Here is a 21576-nt window from a genome sequence, read left to right on the forward strand (position 1 = left end):
CACCTGGCTGCTGTGCTAGGAAGGGTTTTCAAGGGTACCTGGGGAAAAGGAGACCTGCAGTACCTCTCAGAGCCTTCCAGTGCCACATAACCAAGGCTTGGCTGGGAAAGGTGCAGTTCAGTTAGAAGGTGTCAGTTTGTGGATGTGCCCTGAAAGCAGAATAGCAGCGTTATAGTGGTTGGGACTACAAGAGAGAATGGACTCTGAGGTTTCGGGCAAGGCAGAGACCAGGACATACAATGTTTGATGTGGAATGAATCAGGAGTTCACAGATAGAAACTGTGGGGTTTCCAATATTGCTTGGGTGTCCACGTGGAGACCCCTGGAGGCCACTGGCATACATAACAACTAGAGATGTGCTTTGGGAAATCATCAGCATGAGGTGTATAAAGCTATAGTTAGTTGAGGTCAACCAGGAGGTGAGAATGCTGGTGGAGGAAAGCTGAAGCTTAGGATGTGTTTCCACTTAGAGCTCAGGAGGAGCCAGGCAGGAGGCTTGGGAAGACAGCTGCTGAGAGGAGCGCCCATGAGTGTGCTGCCCTGGAGGCATGCAAGGAGCCAGCTGAAACACTGATTTCTGGCTGAGGATACAAAGCCCCTCACCTCACTCTCTCCCTGCTCCAGTTACTTTGATTCCCTGGTGGAGCTGCAACAGGTTCGTGGTGCAGATGAGGCCTTCTTGAGCTGGAATGACCTGCAAGCCACTGTGAATCGGGTCAACACCCAGGTCCAAGAGGAAACTGATCGTGAGTATGGTGTGGGATTGGAGGAAGACAGCCCCTTGGCAACCATGTCCTTAGCCAGAAGGCTATGACCTTGCCCACCTTGCTCTATCTTCCTCAGAGGTCCTTGCTGTCAGTCTCATTAATGAGGCTCTGGACCAGGGCAGTTTGGAGAAGACTTTCTCTGCTCTGCTGCTTCCTGCGGCTGGCCTGAAAGATGTCACCCTTTCCGTTGCTCCACGGTACTACTTCCTTCTAGTGGAAGCCAAAAGGCATAAGGCCCAGGTGAGCACAAGCCTGGCACTGGGCCACAAGAGCAGGAGGGACATCCAATGTGGGTAGAGCTCCAGCTTCATTGACACAGCTGCTTCCAGGGGTGGGCACAGGCCAGGTCCCAGTCCCCTGGAGGAAGTGTGGCCCCCATTGCCAGGGCACTGGGCAGTGTGGGGAGAACACAGGCTTGGAATGAAAGAACCTAGCCTGATCCCTATTCTGACCTCATGCAGATCCCTTGATGCCTCTTGAGCCCTGTATACTCACCTGTAAGATGCTGTAGTCCCTTTTGAGTCCCTCCCAGAGGGAGGGTGATAATAAATGAGTTGGCGAATAGGGTGGGCTTTTGAGCTGAACCACCCCAAGCATGTGGCAGTAGAGAGTGGGGGAGATGCAGAAGTAGGGCTCCCGAGCCAGGCAATTTCCATTTGAGTCCTGCATTCCGACCCCACATTGCAGTTCCTTACTTCCCAGTGCCTCCATCTCCTCATCTACAAATGTGTGACAGTGATGAGTTTATCTTAGAGATACAGGACTAAAGTTACAGGAGGAAATGTAACAGGAGCGCTGCCTAACATTCATTGAGTTCTCATTCTGCCAAGCATTGCTTTATATGTGTTATAAACAATTCATAATATAGTGTTTTAGGTAAACTAAGAGCATAGCTCAGTGGTAGAGCACTTGCCTAGCATGCACAAGGACTTTGGTTTGATCTCCAGCATAATTTTCTTAAAAAAGGAAGGAAGGAGAGCAAGCTTTAGAACAGTGCCTGGCACAGTGCTCAATAAAGGATTATTCTACAAAGTCCATCACTAATGTGAGAGTTGAAAGGAAGTCAGGTATAGGGTCAGGCATTATACTGTCAGTGTGATAAGCACAGGCATACTTGGACTGTGCCGTGTAATTGTCCTACTGCTTGTGGGTTGGGGAGTATGGAGCAAGAACAGGAAAAGGTCAAGTCAGGATCAAGCCATAGAGAAATGGGAATCTGGATAGGTAGGTACTCAGTGGACCATTCACAGCATGACTGAGGCTCAAGGGCAGGGAGTTGAGCTGTTGTGCAGGTGGCAGATATTGAGGATGTGAAAAGTTATGCAAAGTTTCTGTGCTAAACTGAGCTGATGCTTGGAACAGCCCGAATCAGGGTAGGCAAGACCCTTCTGTTCTTGGCAGTGACCTAGAGAAGCCATGCAGCCATTACTGTGGCTCCCAGTGGCAGTCTGCCATTTGTTTCCCTGGGGTTGATTGGCTTGGAAGCCTGGGGCGACCAGACAACTGTTTTGTCTTGCTTCACCTCTTTCCATTTCCCAGGTGACAGGGGATCCTGGAGCTGTGCTATGGCTGGAAGAGATCCGCCAAGCAGTGGTCAGAGCTAACCAGGACACACAGACAGCTCAGAGAAGTAAATGGTGGTCAAGGACACCAGGAGAGGGAGGGGAGGTGGGCACCCCCATTCCACTGCTGCCCCTTCCACCTCTGTGGGGAGAGAGGTTAGAGTCAGAACTAGAGGGCTGCTACTGGGACGCAGGGCAGACCTGGAAATGCTCAGGAGACAAGAGCTGGAAGTCCAGGCTGATTCCTTCTGTTCCTTCCTGTGGGCCCTTTTCCTGCAATGAGCATGTGAGATTGAGTGGTGGCCAGAAATCCATCCTGTTTCTGCTGGTAGCTTGAGTTTGGGCCTACAGTTAGCTATGGATAGAGTTTTTAGTCTTAGTGGGAAAAGGATTGGGGTTCAAGGAGTGAGGAACAAGCGGGATTCATGCAGGTAGACCCTGGCTTGCAGGTGAGCGACAAGGTGCTGGTTCTCAGACTGGAGAGCAGGTGTTTCATCAGCCTCTACTTCTTGCGTTGTCATTTCCAAGAAACTTTCCCAGTGTTCTCTGCCCATATTCCATCTTTAAGTTTCTCAAAAAGCCAATTTTGCTCTCCCTGCACCCCTGCTGGCTTAGCCCACTGGCCCTCCCCTAGGAGCCCTCTCTTATTGCCACCTTCTCCACTGAGCACAGCTGCCAGCTGCCACCTGGGGAATTCCCTGTCTCCTCCATGTGTCCCCTCTTCTGAAGCCTGTCCTGTTAGAGAAACGAGCCATATGGGAATGACTCGAGGAAGGACTGACTGCTGTCCCCTACTGCCTCTGTTAGTGGCCCTTGGTGTGGCTGCCGTCAATCAGGCCATCAAGGAGGGCAAGGCAGCCCAGACAGAGCGGGTACTGAGGAACCCTGCTGTGGCCCTGCGAGGGGTGGTTCCTGACTATGCCAGCAGCTACCAGCAAGCTCTGGAAAGTGCTGCGGCAAAGAAGCAGCATCCAGGTAATGCCCCAGGCAGTCCTCCCCTCCCCTGCCCTCCTCTGCTGACCCCAGCCACCTCTTGCCTCCTCTAAGCGTCCTGTGCTTTGTGGGTTTCTTCTCAGGGGACACAGGTTTGTGGGTTCAACACAACATGAAGGATGGTACTGCCTACTACCTCCATCTGCAGACTTTCCAGGGGACCTGGGAGCAACCCCCAGGCTGCTGCCTCAACACCTCCCACCTGAATAGGGATGAGATCCAGGTTGGCAGGGCACCTTCCAGGGCAGGGATCATGGAGGCGGCCACCCTGCAGGAGAAATTCTATCTACCCACCAGCGGACCACAGGCTCTGTCTCCTGTCTCCACAGTCCACCATCACCAAGGTCTCTGCTGCCCATGACCGTCAGCAGCTCTGGAAGGCTCACATGAGCTTCATCATCAGGCTCCAGGCCTGCCTCCGAGGCTTCCTTGTCCGCCGGAAGTTTGCTGAGGAGTCTCACTTTCTGAGGACTAGGCTCCCAGCAGTCATCAAGATCCAGGTGGCAGCTCTGGCTTTCTAAGTGCAGCACTGTCTGCACTGTCCCTCCTTACTGGGTGGGGTTGGGGTGATCTATGGGCATCTGCACAGCCTGTGGCAGGGAGCATGAACTCTGGAGGTTCAAACCCCAGCTCCACTACCTCTGACCTTGCAGGTTATTTTTCCTCTGCCCACGTTATCTTCTTCTTCTGAAAAATGGAGACATGACATAAGTACTAGTTAGTGGCATCATTAGCACTACCCAGAGAGTGGAAGCTGCTTTTTAGCCCCCTCAAGGGAAGAGTGGCTAAAGTTGAGTCTCACAGCAGGAGAGCATCTTGGCTTGACTAGGAGTCAAGGGGTGGTACTGGTGGTTGAGCAGAAAGTGGGCTGCCCCTGGGGAGAAGAGAGTCTTCTACCTTTTCGTGCAGCCACCCCCTCCATTTTATCCTCTGGCCTGTGGATAGCCCACTGTGGCTTCTTAAGGCCTAAAAGGAATGTAACCAGGTAATGCTATGTAATCTGAGTGACAGAAGACCTCCCCTTAAGAACCATCCCTGAGGGCTGGCTTTAGCCCAGCGGTTCCTTGGAGTCTGGCTTCCCAACCGGGGCCGATTGGTCCGGTGGTTCGAGACCCGCGGGCGCTCTCCAGTCCTATTAAAAAAAAAAAACCATCCCTGAATGCCCAGTATCTACCAAGCATGACACAGGGCACTGGGAACAGATGGAAAATGAGAATGAGACCTACAAGTGAGTGATCACTCTGTTCCCTATAGGACAGTTGATGTTCTGAGGACTAGTACAATTGATGTTAGATGTTGTGATGAGTAGAGGCACAACAATAACACCTGTGGACTTCAAGGGAGACATGTCCAGCCAGAGATAAGTTTACCTCCTGGCCTACCACTTTCAGGTCGTATGACCTTGTGTACTTTACTTAGGCCCCTCTAGAACCTGGTTTTCTCATTCATAATGATGGCACTCATCACCTGTGTTGACTGTGAGGCTTAAGTGGAAAAATGACATAGAATCAGTGTGGTAATGGTGGTGGTCATTATGAGACATGGCATGAGGACACTGGTCCCAGGACTCAATAGAGAACTATAATCTGTATGTGGTGATGTGAGTCATAGGGACCCCGCCCTCCCAAGCTAGGCTGGAATTTCACACCAGGGATATGAAAAGCCATGCAATAGGAAGGGAGGGACTAGAGTCTGAGGAGGGACTGTTACTCATACTGGAGCTGTGTGGGTTCTGGCCTGGTTCCTGGGGCAAGGAGGGTAAGGGAGAGGTAGTAGAGAGCCTCAGGCCACTGCCCCCTTATGGGAAAATAAGACTCAGAAATGAGGTTGCCTGGACATAGGTGAGACTAATCTTGTAAGCTGTGACCCTAGCTGGAACCCCAACTATGATTCTAAATTCTGGCTAACCCAGATCAGCAGATGTGTCTTTTTTTTTTTTTTTTCTTCTCAAGATGAGGTTTTACTATGTAGTTCAGACTGGCCTTGAACTCATTTTGTAGTCTAGGCTGATCTTGAACTCACAACAATCCTGCCTCACCCTCCAAGTGCTGGGATTACAGGTGCACACTATGCCCAGCATGTGTTATCTTTTTATTTGCTTTGTTCTGTTTGGCAGTGTTGGTGATGGAACCCACGTCCTCTTGTCAGGCTAGGCAAGTGCTTTAGCACTGAGCTATACCCCCAGCCATTGAGGCATTTTTTAAGGAGCCTTGTTGGGGCCAGGTAAGGGATAAGAGCAGAGAGCAGGCCCCTCTGCCGTATCCTTCAGCACTTTCCAGGGGTACCGAAGGCTGTAGGTGGTGGGAGGGGTAGGAATGTTGAGGGCCAGCATGGAAATGGCAATGTAGACAGCTGGAGTAAGGGCCAGGCTGCCTCTTCTATATCCTGTCCTGACAGGACTGAATAAGTCTTGGGTGTAGAGTACGAACTGGCTGTAGAAAGGTGAGGGAGTTGAGTAGGCGAAAGGACATTCTTAAATCTGACCAAATGGCAACTGTCAGTGTGGAGTGGCCTCCAGGTCTGTGTACTAGGAGATGTTTGTTGTGGTTCCTAAAACCCAAGATTTCAGTAAGTATAGGTAGGACTGGAAACAAGGTTAGGGACAGAATGCAGTAAGGCATGTTAAGGAAAAAGTGAAATGTCTGACATGAATAGAATCCTTAAGGTGAGAGACCAGAGGAAAGTTAGGTGGAAATCAAGGTATGGAGTACAAGTAAGATGTCTAGAGCTTCTGAAAGGTGTGAGCTAAGACAGGCACTATCTAATCAGTTTGTTTGAGACAGTCTCACTGTGTAGAGTTCGGGCTGGCCTTGAATCCACTGGATAGCCCAAAGCGATCCTGAGTGCCTCAGCCTCCTGAGTGCTGGGATTATAAGCACATGTCACCACACCCAGGCCAGGCAGTACAGAAAAATTAATCTCACACAAACTTAGGGTGAAAGGGAAGAGGCACCTAGGAAGGAGACAAGAGAGAGCCCTGAGATGTATGTTTTAGAGACCAGGGTGGATGGAGCTAGTCAGGTTGCAGCAGCCCATCAGGGGAGACCAGCAGGCTGATGGCTGAGCTCTGGGTACCTTCGTGGGAAGATTTGCTGAGAGGCAGGAGCTGGTTGGTGCCGTTATAAAGAGAAATATGATGGGAACCCTGGAGGCTGGCTGCTCAGGTAGCTATGGACAGAGATGGGCAGGTGTGCATTCCAGGCTCCATGACCACACAGCAGCAAATAAGACTGCTCTCCTCACTCTGCCCACCCGAGGGCTGCTGCACATGGTGTCTGACTGTATTCTGGGGGGGATATGATACATGCTTTGGTGAAGGTGGTGAGTAGGTAGGTGCCCTGTTAATATCCCGTAGGCCTGCATCTAACTGTCAAGTTTCCATGAAGCAGTGTGGCAGGGGGCACATGCAGCCATTTGGTCTTCCCCATGAAGCCAGAAGGTTTTGAGAACAGGGCCATTTCCTCTCACCATCATTCTCCAAGATCCCTGGACAAAGCTGTTCCTGCAGGCCTCTTGGGGGCATAGGAGACTCTACCTAGAGTTACCTCTGTTTCTCTTCTGTTCTCCAGGCTCATTGGCGGGGCTATCGACAGCGGAAGATTTACCTGGAGCGGCTGCAGTATTTTAAAGCCAATCTGGATGCCATAATCAAGGTAGCCGGGATAATTTGGGGGGTGAGGGTTGGGTTCTTGTCCCTTAAATCCTCTCTCCTTTTATAACCTCTGGGACTGGCTGAATCAAGTGGTCTCAGGTTGGGTCTCCAGCCTGGAGCTCTGAGACAGTGTCCGTCCTCCCAGATTCAGGCCTGGACCCGCATGTGGGCAGCTCGGAGACGGTACCTAAGACGACTGCACTACTTCCAGAGGAATGTGAGTGTCACCCTATCTCCCTGCCCCCTGCTCAGGCTTTACCCATAAGGCCAGAACAAGGGTGGCCAGCAGGTTATTCGTGGCAGGTTGACTCTGTTGTGAAGATCCAGGCATTTTTCAGAGCCAGGAAAGTCCGCGATGACTACAGGATATTAGGTGAGTTCCTGAACTGACCCCGCCCCTATTTAAAGGGGTAGAGCCCAAAGCATCTAGGTATTCCTCCTAGGGATACGCAGTGGGCAGGGAGAACCCATGGTGTCTATAGGTGGAACAGTTTTTCACATCCTGCCCCCCAATAAGAAACAGCCTATTCCAGGCGAAGCTCCTCCCACCAGTTTTTCTACCGGGAGCTACTACCAGAACCCAAAGAAACCTCCTCTAGGTTTCCAGCTGTCTCTAACTCTGCCTTCTTCCCTTGCCCATGACTCTTCCTCCTGCAGAGCTCTGTAGTTTAGCACAGGCCTGCCTGGTGTATTGCACAGTCTTTCTGCCCTGTTGGGGCTGTCCAGGAGCACTGCGGGGAGCACCTGCTTCCTGCTCCACATCCCCAAGGTTGGATATGTATGTCAAGCTTTAAGGAGACCCTTCCAAGCTACCCATGACGTTTGTCTTCAATGACAAAGCCCAGCCTTTCTCTTTTGCATGCTGTCTAATGGCCCATTTCCATATTTGCCTCCAGCCCCCATGGCCTTAAAGCAGCAGGTTACACTCTCAGGCTTCGGGGTAGCGGTGCTGATCAGGAATTATCTCCGTCACTACTCAGTCCTTTCCTGTTCTGCCCTTTCTCCATGCAGGGACCTCAAGAAGCTAGCTGCTTGCTATCTCATCTCTTCTATCCTTTCTGTCTTGGTGCTATATGCTATCACGGTGCTTAGACACTGCCCTCCAGCTCTTCCTGGCATTCACTGCTCTCCTCTGTTACCTCTTCACATGGCAGCAGGTGGGGCCTCACTGGCTCTGAGAAGCATTCTTCATGCTCTAGGTGGGCTTAGAGTTCACTTCTGTTTCTTGGCAATTCCCCAGCTTCACCTGCTCATAGTACCAGCCAGCTCTTGGAGCCATGGTTCATTTGTCCAGTTTTAGAGGAACTGCCTTTAGGCACAAAGCTTTCCTCTTCCAAATTTATCTCTTTCATTCATTACTAGCTGTGAAACCTTGAGCGGATTAATCTTCTCTCTGTACCTCAGTGAACTCATCAGGAAGGTGATGGTTATAGTGTCCTGACCTCACAGATGGTTTAAAAATGCTTAGAAGTATCTTTCTCAAGGTAAACCTTATGTCTTGTTACTCTCATATCTTAGCTCAGAGACTTTTTTCTCAAATACCAAATCTCCATCTAGCTCTGACTGCCCCGTAGTCTAAACTTCACTGATCTGTCATATCATCTACCCCACGGCCACCTCACACACAAACCATCCTGATAGCAGCCTTGTGTGAGGCAGCCAGGGCTGCGTGGAGGCTGACAATGAGGATGAAAGAGTGAGGGGCAGGTCAGCCCAGCAGAAGGGACATGATGGGGGACAAAGCCACCTTGGAAAGGGCCTCAGAGCAACTGGAGCTGTGGCTTGTGTTTGGGAGGTCAAATGGGAGAGGCCCAGGCTGGGGGTACATCTGTGTCACGTCAGTCACAAGACAGTCATCCCTGCTCAGTGACAGGCAGATCTGGGTGGGAGGCTGCAAACAGGACCATTTAGAAGAGCCTAGGTTGGGAAGCAAAGGGACCCAGGGGGCCGACTCTGGGTAGGGACCATTGAGGAGTTCTCTGGTGCAGCACACCAGTCCTACACACTGTCTTTTCCACCAGTGCACACAGCCCACCCTCCCCTCAGCGTGGTGCGCAGGTTCATCTACCTCCTGAACCAAAGCCAGCAAGACTTCTCGGCCGAGGCGGAGCTGCTGAAGCTGCAGGAAGAGGTGGTCAGGAAGATACGCTCCAATCAACAGTTGGAGCAGGACCTCAACCTCATGGACATCAAGATCGGCCTGCTGGTGAAGAACCAGATCACGCTGCAGGTGAGGGGGTAAGCTCCTGTGCAGAGGGGTGCTGACTGCTCTTTTACTGCTAATGAACTTGTAATACACAGGGGTTTTATCTTGCTGGTCCTTGCTCCAGTGGCCCTTTGACCTTGTGATGTAGTAGAAGAAACCTAAAGGCTGAAGTGCAGTGCCTGTCTATGCTGATTCCTGCGGAGAGGCTGTGGGTAGTCTTTTAACCTCTAAACTTGTTTTCTGTTTAACAAACTAGGGTGAGCCAGACATGGTGGCTCACACCTGTAATCCTAACACTCAGGAAACTTAGGCAGGAGGATTGCTGTGAGTTTAGGCCAGTCTGGGCTACATAAGCAAGTTCAAGGCCAGCCTGAACTATATAGCAAAACCCTGACTCAAAAAAAAAAATGAGGGTTACTCCCTCTAGGCCAAATGCAGAGATCAATGTGGACTTCCATATCATCTACACATGAGTATGTAGTGACGGGATAACATCACCTCAAATGTATATCACAGTCTAACAAGTCATAGCAAAAAGAGAATAGAAGCTTCAGCTTGAACCTACTCATCTTTGAGGACCCCTGTGACAGCACAGGTGACAGATGGAGGTTCAGAGTAGTAAAGGGGCCCTCTCACCCCAAAACATTGCTCTCCCCTGGCTCAGTCCCATTCTCTGGACAACAGAAAGCCCAGGCACAGGTTCTAAACCACATGCTCTGAGCTCGGCCCAGCCTGGCCTGATGTATCCCCCACGACTCCACAGGAGGTCGTCTCCCACTGCAAGAAGCTGACCAAGAAGAACAAGGAGCAGCTGTCTGACATGATGGTTCTGGACAAGCAGAAGGGATTAAAGTCACTGAGCAAAGAGAAACGGCAAAAACTAGAAGCTTACCAACACCTCTTCTACCTGCTCCAGGTGAGCAGAGGGCTCTAAAAGGAGAAACCAGTCCACCAAAGGCCCAGGACTTTTGAGGCTTTCTTTACCTTTTCCCTTCCTACATGATGTCCTTTCCCATAATCCTAATGCCTCATCCTTAGGGAAGAGATTCCCTCTTCTCCTATTTGTCTGGAATGTCCCCAGTGCCCCAAGAAGGTGCGATACTACTTTCCATGTCCCTAGTTTCCTCCAGCAGTCTTTCCTCATGTGATCACTAGTCCCTGAGGTGCATCCTCAGCTCTTCCTGTCTCCTATTGCTCACAGACTCAGCCCATCTACCTGGCCAAGCTCATCTTCCAGATGCCACAGAACAAAACCACCAAGTTCATGGAATCGGTGATCTTCAGTCTGTACAACTACGCCTCCAACCTTCGGGAGGCCTACCTTCTGCTCCAGCTGTTCAAGACAGCGCTTCAGGAGGAGATTGAGTGGGTTCTCCTAGGCATGGGAGTGGGAAGGGTGGGCTGAGAGCCCCCGGGACTGCTTCATAAGGCAACATTCATTGAGGTTCAAGGTAGATTGGCCTCCTAGGGAGAGACTAAGATATTTTCACACAGCACAGTGAACTGGCAAGTTAGCAAAAAGAATAAGGCAGAGATGGTGGGATGTGCCCTAACAAAATTGCAAAAAGAAAAAGCAACTACCTGTCCTACACCAAGGCATGAAAGTAGTTTCCCTGACCTCTTGAACCACAGGTCAAAGGTGGAACACCCCCAGGATGTGGTGACAGGCAACCCAACTGTGGTGAGGCTGGTGGTGAGATTCTACCGTAATGAGAGGGGACAGAGTGCCCTGCGAGAGATCCTGGGCAAGGTTATTCAGGACGTGCTGGAAGACAAAGTGCTCAGCATCCACACTGACCCTGTCCACCTCTATAAGAGCTGGATCAATCAGACTGAGGCCCAGACAGGGCAGCGCAGGTGAGCAGACTGAGGGAGAATGCTCTGATCAGCTTGGTGGGACCTCACTGGGAAGCTTGGGGGTGCTTGAAGGTGACATGTAAATGAGCATGCTGATTTATGCAAATATGACACCAGCCCTACAGGAGTAAATAAATAGCCTTTCAGACCCCCTCTGGCAATTAACAGGGAACCAATGTAAGTGACTCCAGACCTGGTGGGCTTAACATAAGATGAGCACAGATGAATATGCAAATGTACTTAATTGCTGTGTCAGGGAATGCAAATGGCATGCCTTGTATGTCGGGAGTTGGGATGTAAGCTTATTGAGAGGAGTACAGATGAATGTTCAGCTTTACAGATGTGTAAGATAATGGGAAAGATGGGCTGGCCTTGAACGTCAAAGCATTGTCAAGTTTATAGGTACAAGGGAAACCGACATTGAGGATAACAAGTGGTCCTGGTGGCTGCTCTAGAGGGTATAAGAAGCTTTAGCCAGGGGAAATAAAGGCTTCACCTTTCCTGTTGTCTCAGTATGAAGGACTAAGTGACATACAATCCCTGGTCTCTTCCAATTCCCCTCTGGCATCCATACGGATACTAGGTTCCCTACTTTTTCCTGAATACTTCTGGCCTCCCTGTGGGGACTCCACCTCTTTCTTCCTTGCTTTCCATGTCCCTAGTTTCCTCCTTCTAAAAGGAGAAACCAGTCCACCAAGGCCCAGGACTTTTGAGGCTTTCTTTACCTTTTCCCTTCCTACATGTTGTCCTTTCCCATAATCCTAATGCCTCATCCCTAGGGAAGAGATTCCCTCTTCTCTGCCTTGAGCCCTTTCTCTTATCCTGAATTTCCCATTAGCATGCTGGCTGCCCTGGCATGTCTGTGTGAGACCACTGTCAGACAAGAGTTTAAGAGGACATGTCTGAGGGGCTGGGGATTTAGCTCAGCGGCATAAGCACCTGCCTTGCAAGCAGGCGGTCGTGAGTTCTATCCCTGGTACCGATTTAAAAAAAAAAAAGAGGACATGTCTAGGAAGAAAGAGGACAGGATGGGCTCCAGCCTCATCTGTTCTTTTCTGCCACAGCCATCTCCCCTATGACGTTACTCCTGAGCAGGCCTTGAGCCACCCCGAAGTGCAGAGACGCCTGGACATCTCCCTGCGCAACCTCCTTGCCGTGACTGAGAAGTTCCTTGTAGCCATCACTTCATCTGTGGACCAAATTCCGTATGTGTGACATCCTAGCATAGGCAGGGCATGGGCTGTGAAAGTGGTCAGCTGTGCAGAGCAGCCAGGAGGGGGCACAAAGCTGCAGGTACTCTGAGGGCTTCCAGGAACTGTGAGAAGACTGAAACCCCTTCGAGGGAGTGGAGCGAGGCTGCAGTGAGCAGAGAAGTTTGTGCCCCAGAAGGATGTCACCAGAGCCAAAGGAAGGAACCTGGAATGATGTTGGGGACATATTGTTGTCTGGGAGCGAATGGGAATAAAAATGGCACTCTGCTCCAGTCAGAAATAAGAAATATTTCAAACCAATGAGGCACATTATAATTCTCTCCTTTCTTAATGTAGTCAATGGTTTTTGGTAAACAATCTGTTAGACATAGTAGTACACACCTATAATCCGAGCATTTGGGAGGCTGAGGTAAAAAGATTGCAAATTTGTGGCCAGGCTGGGTTACATAATGAGATCCTGTCTCAAAAACAAAACAGTAGTTGGCGGGGCTCTGTCCCCAGTACTGATCCAGGCAGGAGGAAGAGACAAGGCTCAGGGTGCTTGGCTGCAAAGGGACTGTGCTTCGGGTCAACTCTGATATGACTGAGGCCAAGAAGGAGAAGCAGCTAGTTGCTAATACCTCGAGCCCTGGGACAGAGAGATAAACAGAGCTTGTTTCTTTGTTCCCAGGTATGGAATGCGCTATGTGGCCAAAGTCTTGAAGACAACCCTGGCAGAAAAGTTCCCTGATGCCACAGAGAGCGAGGTCTACAAGGCAAGTGCTATCCCAACCTCTTGAGCCCTCCTTTGTGTTACTGGTGACTGTGATCCCCAAAGACACAAGGGCAGAAAGCCTATGCTGTCAGAATCTGGGGAAGTTGGGGCTGGGGATTTACTCAGCGGCATAAGCGCCTGCCTTGCAAGCAGGCAGTCGTGAGTTCGATCCCTGGTACCAATAAAAAGGAAAAAGACAAAAAAAAAAAAAAGAATCTGGGGAAGTTTGTTCTTTCATACAAATCAAGCCTAACCCACCAGCAAGCCTTCAGGTGACAGGAGGAAAGGCAGCTGGGGTCTGAGTGATAGGATGGACAGCCCTGGGCTTCCTGTTAAGGTCTGGATTCTAGTCCCCACTCTTGCTCAGGTGTGCTGTATAGCCTTGGCAAGCTGCCCACCTCTCTGGGTCTCTGTTCTCTGTAAAATGTGGAGATTGGCCCAGGTGGGCCTTGAGCTTGAGAGCTGGCACTCTGGGGTCACAGCTATCAGGGTGGCCTCAGGGAGTCTCCTGTATCCTCAGGTGGTGGGAAACCTCCTATACTACCGCTTCCTGAACCCAGCTGTGGTGGCTCCAGACGCCTTCGACATTGTGGCCATGGCAGCAGGCAGCACGCTGGCTGCCCCCCAGCGCCACACTTTGGGGGCTGTGGCTCAACTTCTGCAGCATGCAGCAGCTGGCAAGACCTTCTCTAGGGAGAGCCGGCATCTACAGGTCCTGAACAACTACCTGGAGGAGACACATCTTAAGTTCAGGTCTTGGGTCTTGGCATCCCATTCCTCCATTCCTTTCTCTCTGCTTCTCCCCCAGGATGCATAAAGATGAGAAGCCCAGGGGTGAAGGACAGTGAGCAGGCTGGGGGGTAGGTTGGGGATGTTTCCCAAAAGGAGAGGTTGGCTTGCACAGGACATTGGTGCAGAAGTGGGACAGGAGCTGAGAATAAGAGTCAAAGTGGTTTGAGCAGTCACAAGAGAGGATAGGAAAGGCTGGCAAGGACAGAACACAGCAAGGCCCTGTCCACTCTCATGGCCATTTCTCTGGGGGCAGGAAATTCATCTACAGAGCTTGCCAGGTACCAGAGCCGGAGGAGCGTTTTGCAATGGACGAGTACTCAGATATGGTGGCTGTGGCCAAACCTGTGGTGTACATCACTGTTGGGGAGCTGATCAACACACATAGGGTGAGGAGCTGCAACCTGGCAGGCGCTGGCAAAGTGTGGGCAGGGAAGCAGCTAGAGCTGGAGCAAAGCCTGGCTTGGCCTCTGCAGCCTCTTTCTCTCCTGTCTCAGCTACTGCTAGAGCACCAGAACTGGATCGCCCCCAACCCCCAGGACCACCTGCACCAGCTCCTGAAGGACCTTGGCAAGCTTCCCACCATCTCTGACCTCATAGGTACATACTGCTCTGTGCCAGCTGTTCCCAAGAGAGGAACAGTCACACGGTAGACAGGACACAAGAACATGCCCACAGCCTGGCTGCCTCCCACACGCACTTGCTCTTGAGATGGACACAAGCCTGCAGACAAGGAGAGGGTAGATAGATGGAGGAACAAGTACCATTGTGTCAGTGGTAGATTAGGTCCTATGTGGGAGATGTGGGAGATCCATTGCGGGGTCCTGGTAGGTTTCTCTGCTGAGGAGGATTTCAGGGCTATCAAGTGGGAGGACTGTCTTACAGTGATGCCATAGGGTAGGGTCAAAGTGGTGAGGGGAGTCAGGACACTTCACTATGCTCATCCTGGTCTGAGTGTGCACAGGTAAATCTGCAATGAAGCAAGCTCCTGTGTGGGTAGTTGTTCAGGGTTGGAAGCCTGGTGTGACACCCAGGGCAGTGTGGGAGGCCTCCCCGGAAAGGACATGAATCTCTGTGTAAGCACACACATTCCTGTCCCTCTCATTCCTCACTCCTCCTCAGGAGAAAGCATAGCTACAGACGAACATCTGGACCCGAGCAAGCTCGAAGTGTCCCTGACACTCATCAACAAGTTTGAAGGGCTGGAGGCAGATGCCGATGACACCAATACTCAGAGCCTGCTTCTGAGGTAGGTAGGCCTCTGGCCCCTCTCCCAAATGCCCAGCACTGGACCAATCCAGTGGCCTCCTCTGAGGATACCTTGCCACTTTCCCGTTAGGCCTCTCATCCTTCAGGACGCTGTCCCTGCAACTTGCTTCTCCTTCCCCTTCCATGATGCTTTTAGAACCTGGGCTCTGAGCGTGGTGTTACCTCAGTGGGCAAAGGGTGGTACCTGGCAGCAGGAGATTTCGATGCACTCCTTCCCACATGCTTCCTACCTTAGGAACTGTCCTTGAGGAACCAGCATGAGGTTGGGAATGGTTCCCTCTGCATAGCAGAGGATAAACTGAGCAATGGCAAGACTCTTCCAAGGCCCTGCAGCTAGGGGTGGTGGGGCTCATGTCCCAATCACTCCCAGGCTTCTCTACAGAAATGAGGCAGGACTCCAAATAGGGCTGGCCTAGGTTGGTCATCTTGGCAAAAGAGGGGCAAAGTCACCAGCTCCCCTCTCTGCCAACAAGGGTAGAGCTGGGTCAGCCACTTAGGCAGAGAACCCCAAGAGAAAGGCAGTGTCAGATGCAGTGGGAATTCCTGTCAGGGAACGCCTGTAGTGGGGCAGGAGGAATGTATACTTCAGCTGCAGGACACAGAAAGACAGTTTGAGGACAAGCTATTTTACACACAATACCTACCCAGCCCTTGGCTCTCTCCTGTCTTCCCTGCCCCTCTCCTCCCAACTACTGCTCTCTCCCACAGCACCAAGCAGATGTTGGCTGATCTCATACAGTTCCACCCTGGGGACACCCTGGAAGAGATCCTGTCCCTCTCAGCTCCCAGAGAACAGGTGAGTGGCTGGCCAGCCCACACTCTGTCTCATCACCCCTGCACTGCTGATTCCCTTGCAATCTGCTACAGCAGACCTGGGCTCTACAGAAAGGAGAGCTGTGGGGGCCGCGCCACTGCCCTGACCCCAGCAGTCTCAGTGCACCCGGGCTTCAATGCTATGGCCCTACCTCCCTCCTGAAGTGGCAGCCTCTGGGTCTGCTGAGGAGCAGTATGGATGGCTACCTTGAGGAGCAGAGGGAAGCCTGCTTGAGGCCTTGGAGGCGAGAGAGGGTGGGAAATAGATGAGAAACCAGGGGCTTCCGACAATATCTCCCCAGAGATATTGTGGAGATGGCCAGCAAAGAGAGGCATGTCCTGAAACTTAGGATGGGGAGGAAGTGCACACACGCCCTGGAGTCACCACAGAGCTCCAGTGTTGGGAAGTCACAGCCTATGTCTGCCCAGGTCCTGTGGCTTCTGTTCGGGTCTCCTTTCAGCTCCGCTACCCACTGCAATCTATGATGTCACGCCTTGATAATCTCTGTCAGTCTCACTCCCCTGCCACCATCCTGCAGAAGCTAGGCTCTGAGAACACTTTCTCAGTGACACCCAACAAAGCACACAGAACTCCCCTAGGCCTGCCCCAGTTTGGGGCACCGTGGTAAGGCCTGGTGGAGTTCTTCTAGCATCTCTGCCTCCCAGGAAGCAGCCCACAAGCTACTGATGTGCCAGCGACAGGCCCGTGAGGCCCAGACCCCGGAGCCACTGCGACGACACCGCTCACTGACGGCTCGCTCCCTTCTGCCACTGGCAGAGAAACAACGGCGGGTCTTGCGGAACCTGCGCCAGCTTGAAAGCCTGGGCTTGGTCAGTGCCAACAATGGCTACCAGGTGCTGGTGGATGAGCTGGCCAAGGTAAATAGCTCGGGCCCTGTGTGCCTGCTGCATGTGTGTGCAGGGCGTGTGTGCATACTTGGAGGTCCATCATGTTGGCATAACAAGGGCAGGCCTGTCCCTGGTGAGTGGTCCTAGCCCGAAGAAGGCTGAGGGTGCTCATGGAAGGAAAGCGCCTAGGCTTAGCTACAGAGAGGAATACTCTTACAACTTTTATTGTAAAAGTAATTTAGAAAGTGGGAAAGGAGGTCCTGAAGACCTTCCTTGTGAATCTGGTGAGGTGCTTTAAGATGCCATCCTCCCAGAGGTAGCCTACGTCTTCCTGTGTTCCCAGACATCCTCACAGTGGCCAATCTGAGGCTCTCTGGACAGGAAGGACCACCTGACCCCCTCCCTCCACCTCTAACCTCTAGGACATCCGCAATCAGCGCAGGCATCGGCAGCGACGGAAGGCAGAGCTGGTGAAGCTGCAGGCTACTTTCCAGGGCCTGTGTACCAAAACAACCTTCTACGAGGAGCAGGGCGACTACTACAGCCAGTACATCCAGTCCTGCCTGAACCATCTGGCCCCCAGCTCCAAGTAAGTTGCCTGTGACCTCTTACCCCAGCACAGTGCACTCTCTCCTGTGTGTGCAGTTCACTCCCCAAGTCTGGGGCTCAAGCACAGCCCCTTTCTCTTCTCTCTCTTTCTCTTTCTCTCCCTCCCTCCCTCTCCCACTCCCCTCTATGTCCTCTATGAGGAACTCCCTTGGGGCCTGGCTTCTTCCTTCCTGTCAGCCACAGAGAACAAGTGTCTTCAGTGGTGCAGAGCTGGAGGGTGAATTCTCTGCGGCTTCTTTTAATCAGGAATTCTGGAAAGGGGAAGAAGCAGCCATCCCTTCATTACACTGCCGCCCAGCTCCTGGAGAAGGGTGTCTTGCTGGAAATTGAAGACCTCCCTGCTTCTCAGTATGTAGAGGGAACAGCTCTGGGGTGGTGTGCTGGAGCGTGGGGTAGAAGTAAAGGAGCAGCATAGTCCCTGCCTCGAAGGAGTGGTTAGAGTGAGATGGAGAGCAGAGAGTGAAGGGCAGCAGAGACGGTCTAGCACAGTTCTACAAAGCTGGAAGTTTCCTGGAGGTGAGAACAGTTGGGTAGGGGGCCAGTGTACTGAGTGAGACGGTATAAACCTGTAATCCTAGCACTAAAGGAGGCTAAAGCAGGAAGGTCACAAGTCCTACCTGAGCAACTTAGCAAGACCCTATCTCAAAATAAAAAGGGTTGGGGCTGGGTGTAGCTCAATGGTAGCTTGCCTCTGGGTTTGATGCCTAATCCAGAGGACAGATGCAGAAATTGGGAGAGGACAGAGAACTAGCAGCTGGGCCCCTGGGAATGAGGGAAGGGAAGCCTGGATCTGGAGAATACATGCCACTGTCCAGGATGAGGAGCAGCAAGAGCAGGATGAGGCCCTGAGAAGAGGTGACAGACTCCTATGTTGAATCCTATTCCTGACAGCTTCAGAAATGTCATTTTTGACATCACCCCTGGAGATGAGGCAGGAAAGTTTGAAGTAAATGCCAAATTCCTGGGTGTGGACATGGAGCGATTTCAGCTTTACTACCAGGTGAGCGGACACCATGAGCCATGGAGCACTGGTGGGTTAGCCATCACCTAGAGAGTGTCTGGCCTGGCTTCAGTGGCATAGCTGGGCGCCCCTGGGCAGCTTTGATGGCCTGACCAGTTTGCACCGGGGGAGCATAGCAGGCTGGTGGTGTGGGCACTGGATTAATAGTTGAAGCTCTGTCATCCTCAGGGCTCTTCCCCATTACCTCACTTAATCCCCTATAGCCCAGAAACATTAACCCTGTGTTATAGGCTGTAAGGCAAAAGGTTGAGCAACCAGCCTAAGTCATAGCAGTGTTTAAGGAAGCTGTGATTTTTAAATCCAAATCATTCTCTGCTGTCCTGCCTTCTGAGTGAGAAAACTGATTTCAAGCCCTGGTTCTGCTTGAGTTGTCATTTGGCTGAATCACTGTCCTCTCTCTCAGTCTTATTTTCCTGTGGGTGAAGAAGACTTTCAGGGCACAGCCACAAGGACACAGACTCCACAATGCTCAGTAGTTGGTGGCCAAGGGGACCCCAGCCAGAACCTTTCTTCAGCCCCTTCTGTCCTGTCCCCCTAGGACCTCCTACAGCTCCAGTACGAGGGCATCGCTGTCATGAAACTCTTCAACAAGGCCAGAGTCAATGTCAACCTCCTCATCTTCCTCCTCAACAAGAAGTTCTTGCGGAAATGACGGGCACCGGCTGCCAGCCAAGCCCCCAAATCCTCACTCATGCCAGGCTTTAACACTAGCTCATGACTTGGGCCCTCTGCAGACACCAGAACTCAGCATGTGCCCTGCTCACAGGCTCTCACCCCATCTCCAGCAGTGAGGGCATGCCTGTCTGGCCACCAGACGTCTGGCTTCTGTTGGGGCAGGCCTTGCCCTAAGTCCAGCTGTGGCTTTTATATACCACATAAGCCCCGAGGTCTCCTACCCAGTGGAATATGACAACGCGGGTCTGCACTTTGCCTAGGAAAGCTGTTGCTTCATGTCTGATACTGACCTTGCATGGCCACCCCAGTATGACAAGCACTGCCCCAGTGCCCTATTTCCCTTCAACTCTCCTGTGGACTCCCAGAGCCAGTGCCAGGCCTCATGCCCCATCTTCCCCTTTTTCCCAGTGAGTGTCTGGGCCCTGCTGAAACCCAGGCCACTTCCAGCCCCCCCTCCCACCCCAGCAGGAGTTGGAGTGCAGAGCTTATTGATGCCCACGTGAAACTGGCTCTGTGGTTCTCCCGTGATGCTCAAATGTCATCCCCTTTCTCATGTTCTGTTTTCTGTGTGGGCCACTAGGGTATTTATTCTGTCTCTCATCCCTATATTCCAGATGATTGTACAGCCTTAATCATGGTTTTGATTCTTTCATCTTTTTCAGCCCAAGGAAAATTCTCATTTCCCCTTTTCAAACTAATATCCATGCCAATCTTCCCTGCCTTGTATTAAAGTCCCCTTGGATGGTAGCATATGTCTGTAATCTCAGTTCCTCAGGAGGCTGAGACAGGAGGATCATAAGTTCTAGAGCAGCCTGAGCAACTTAGTGGGATCTCATGTCAAAATAAAATTTTAGAAATGGCTGGGAAGGTAGCTCAGTGGTAGAATACTTACCTAGTATGTGTGAGGTCTTGGGTTCCATCGCCAGCACCAAAAAATAATAAAAAGGGTAAAGTCCCTTAGGTGAGGGAGGTAGAGTTTTCATTGTATTTAAGAGCTCTTTAACTTAGCTTCCTACAAGGTCCGAGCAGTCTTCCCTATTCTCTCACTGACAGAGACAGCAGCCGAGGCAGGACAGAGGTAGGTAACTACTGGGAAAGCAGGACCTTTGGGCCTCAGAGCTGCTTTTCCAGTAGTCACTTAGATCTGTCCTGCCTCAGCCACTGTCTCTGCTCACCCCATGTCTTTCCTGTTCATGTTGCCCTCTGATCTCACAGTAATAAAAGTAGATGCCCCCCCATCTGTCAGTCACCCTTATTTCACTTCCCATAGTGCAGACCTCAAGTTCACACAGCCTCCCTAAAGAAGTGGGGACTCTTCCTGCAGCCCCAGGGTGATCCCACTCTGCTTGCAGCAGCTGGAGAAAAGCTTAATGAGATGGGCATGTATTCCTCTTTTCCCTCCTTCAGGGGATGAAGAAGAGGGAGGAATGCTTGAGTTTCAATTCTGTTTTTATCAGCCGGCCTGAAGAACAGAGTAATCAGGGCTCTGCCTTACCCATCCACACAGTTCCTGAGTCCTGGGTGACAGCACAAAGGTGCCTGAGCCAAGGCTCCTTAGGGACTGTAGGTTCTGTGCTCTGAGCACTATGCCCTCTTCCTCTCAGGGAGCAGAGGGCCATGGGGAGGGGACTGTACGACAGACACCTGTCTTGACATCTGAACTCCCAAGCAGCCGGATTGGGCCCCACCAGGCTTCTGGCACAGCCTGCTCCCTCCACTTTGCTCCTTCTGTCACTCAGGATCTGTCTTGCTGTCACATTCAATCTCAGTCACAGCTTCCCTCCTTAACATGTCACAGCAAAGACTTTAAGCACTGCCTTGCTCTGGGTGACAGTGACATATACCAGTGGGTCCTACTTTCTACATGTGCTCTATCATTAAAAATCTCGCACCCACCAAGCAGTTCCAATAGTATGATATTTCCTGCAATTGCATGCATGCACTCAGCCACACGTCCACACACACAAGTGTCACGAAAGCTACTGTTACTGGGCCATCACTGGCTGGGATACTTCAGCATTTACTGCTTGCAGTAAAGATAAGTGGCCACCATCCTTGTTTAACAGATGATGAGAATTCAGAGGCTTGGATAATTGCCTCTGCTTAGCTGGTAAGGGGGAAGAACAGGATGTTAAATCCAGGCCCGAACTCGTTGTGGTGGATCATACATGATCCAAGCATTCTAGGAGGCGAAGACAGGAGACTCAGCCTGGGAAACTCTCAAGATAGATCTCAGAAAACTTTTTGCTTTGCTTTTGGGGATGATTTGCTTGTTTATTTTTTGAGACACGGTCTCACCACAGTATTCACTTATGTAGTCCTAAATTCACTTATGTAGTCCAGGCTGATCTCAAATTTGAGGTGAATCTCCTGCTTCACCTTCCTGAGTGCTATGATAACAGCCATGCACTACCACATCCGGCTCAAAAAACTTTTTTTTTTTTTTTTTTTTTTTTTGAAGCCTGGGAAGGTAGCTCAGTGGCAAGGTACTGGGTTCAATCACTTGTTCCACAAACAAATATGGCCAGGCTTGGTGGTATATGCCTATA

The 21576-nt window shown here is 51.4% G+C and overlaps 1 protein-coding gene across 2 annotated transcripts in view; it reads left to right on the top strand.

The window, feature by feature from the left end:
- Iqgap3 (IQ motif containing GTPase activating protein 3) overlaps positions 1–20926 on the top strand; it is a 37323-nt gene extending 16397 nt beyond the window's left edge. For both annotated transcript variants that reach the window (XM_013158982.2, XM_063250388.1), the window contains exons 14-38: positions 625–746; positions 844–1007; positions 2307–2397; positions 3137–3304; positions 3406–3545; positions 3652–3822; positions 6892–6975; positions 7120–7191; positions 7278–7347; positions 8996–9204; positions 9944–10096; positions 10382–10545; positions 10813–11037; positions 12102–12242; positions 12919–13003; positions 13523–13755; positions 14048–14180; positions 14289–14391; positions 14914–15040; positions 15769–15856; positions 16540–16752; positions 17145–17311; positions 17578–17679; positions 18223–18331; positions 18891–20926. In XM_013158982.2, the coding sequence (XP_013014436.1) occupies positions 625–746; positions 844–1007; positions 2307–2397; positions 3137–3304; positions 3406–3545; positions 3652–3822; positions 6892–6975; positions 7120–7191; positions 7278–7347; positions 8996–9204; positions 9944–10096; positions 10382–10545; positions 10813–11037; positions 12102–12242; positions 12919–13003; positions 13523–13755; positions 14048–14180; positions 14289–14391; positions 14914–15040; positions 15769–15856; positions 16540–16752; positions 17145–17311; positions 17578–17679; positions 18223–18331; positions 18891–19004 (3448 nt within the window). In that variant the 3' untranslated portion in view covers positions 19005–20926. The remainder of the gene's footprint in view (positions 1–624; positions 747–843; positions 1008–2306; positions 2398–3136; positions 3305–3405; positions 3546–3651; positions 3823–6891; positions 6976–7119; positions 7192–7277; positions 7348–8995; positions 9205–9943; positions 10097–10381; positions 10546–10812; positions 11038–12101; positions 12243–12918; positions 13004–13522; positions 13756–14047; positions 14181–14288; positions 14392–14913; positions 15041–15768; positions 15857–16539; positions 16753–17144; positions 17312–17577; positions 17680–18222; positions 18332–18890) is intronic.
- The last annotated feature ends 650 nt before the right edge of the window (positions 20927–21576 follow it).

Source organism: Cavia porcellus, unplaced genomic scaffold, assembly GCF_034190915.1.
Source record: "Cavia porcellus strain 051 isolate PalLab524CR breed Dunkin Hartley unplaced genomic scaffold, mCavPor4.1 scaffold_6, whole genome shotgun sequence".
NCBI classification, from domain to species: Eukaryota; Metazoa; Chordata; class Mammalia; order Rodentia; family Caviidae; genus Cavia; species Cavia porcellus.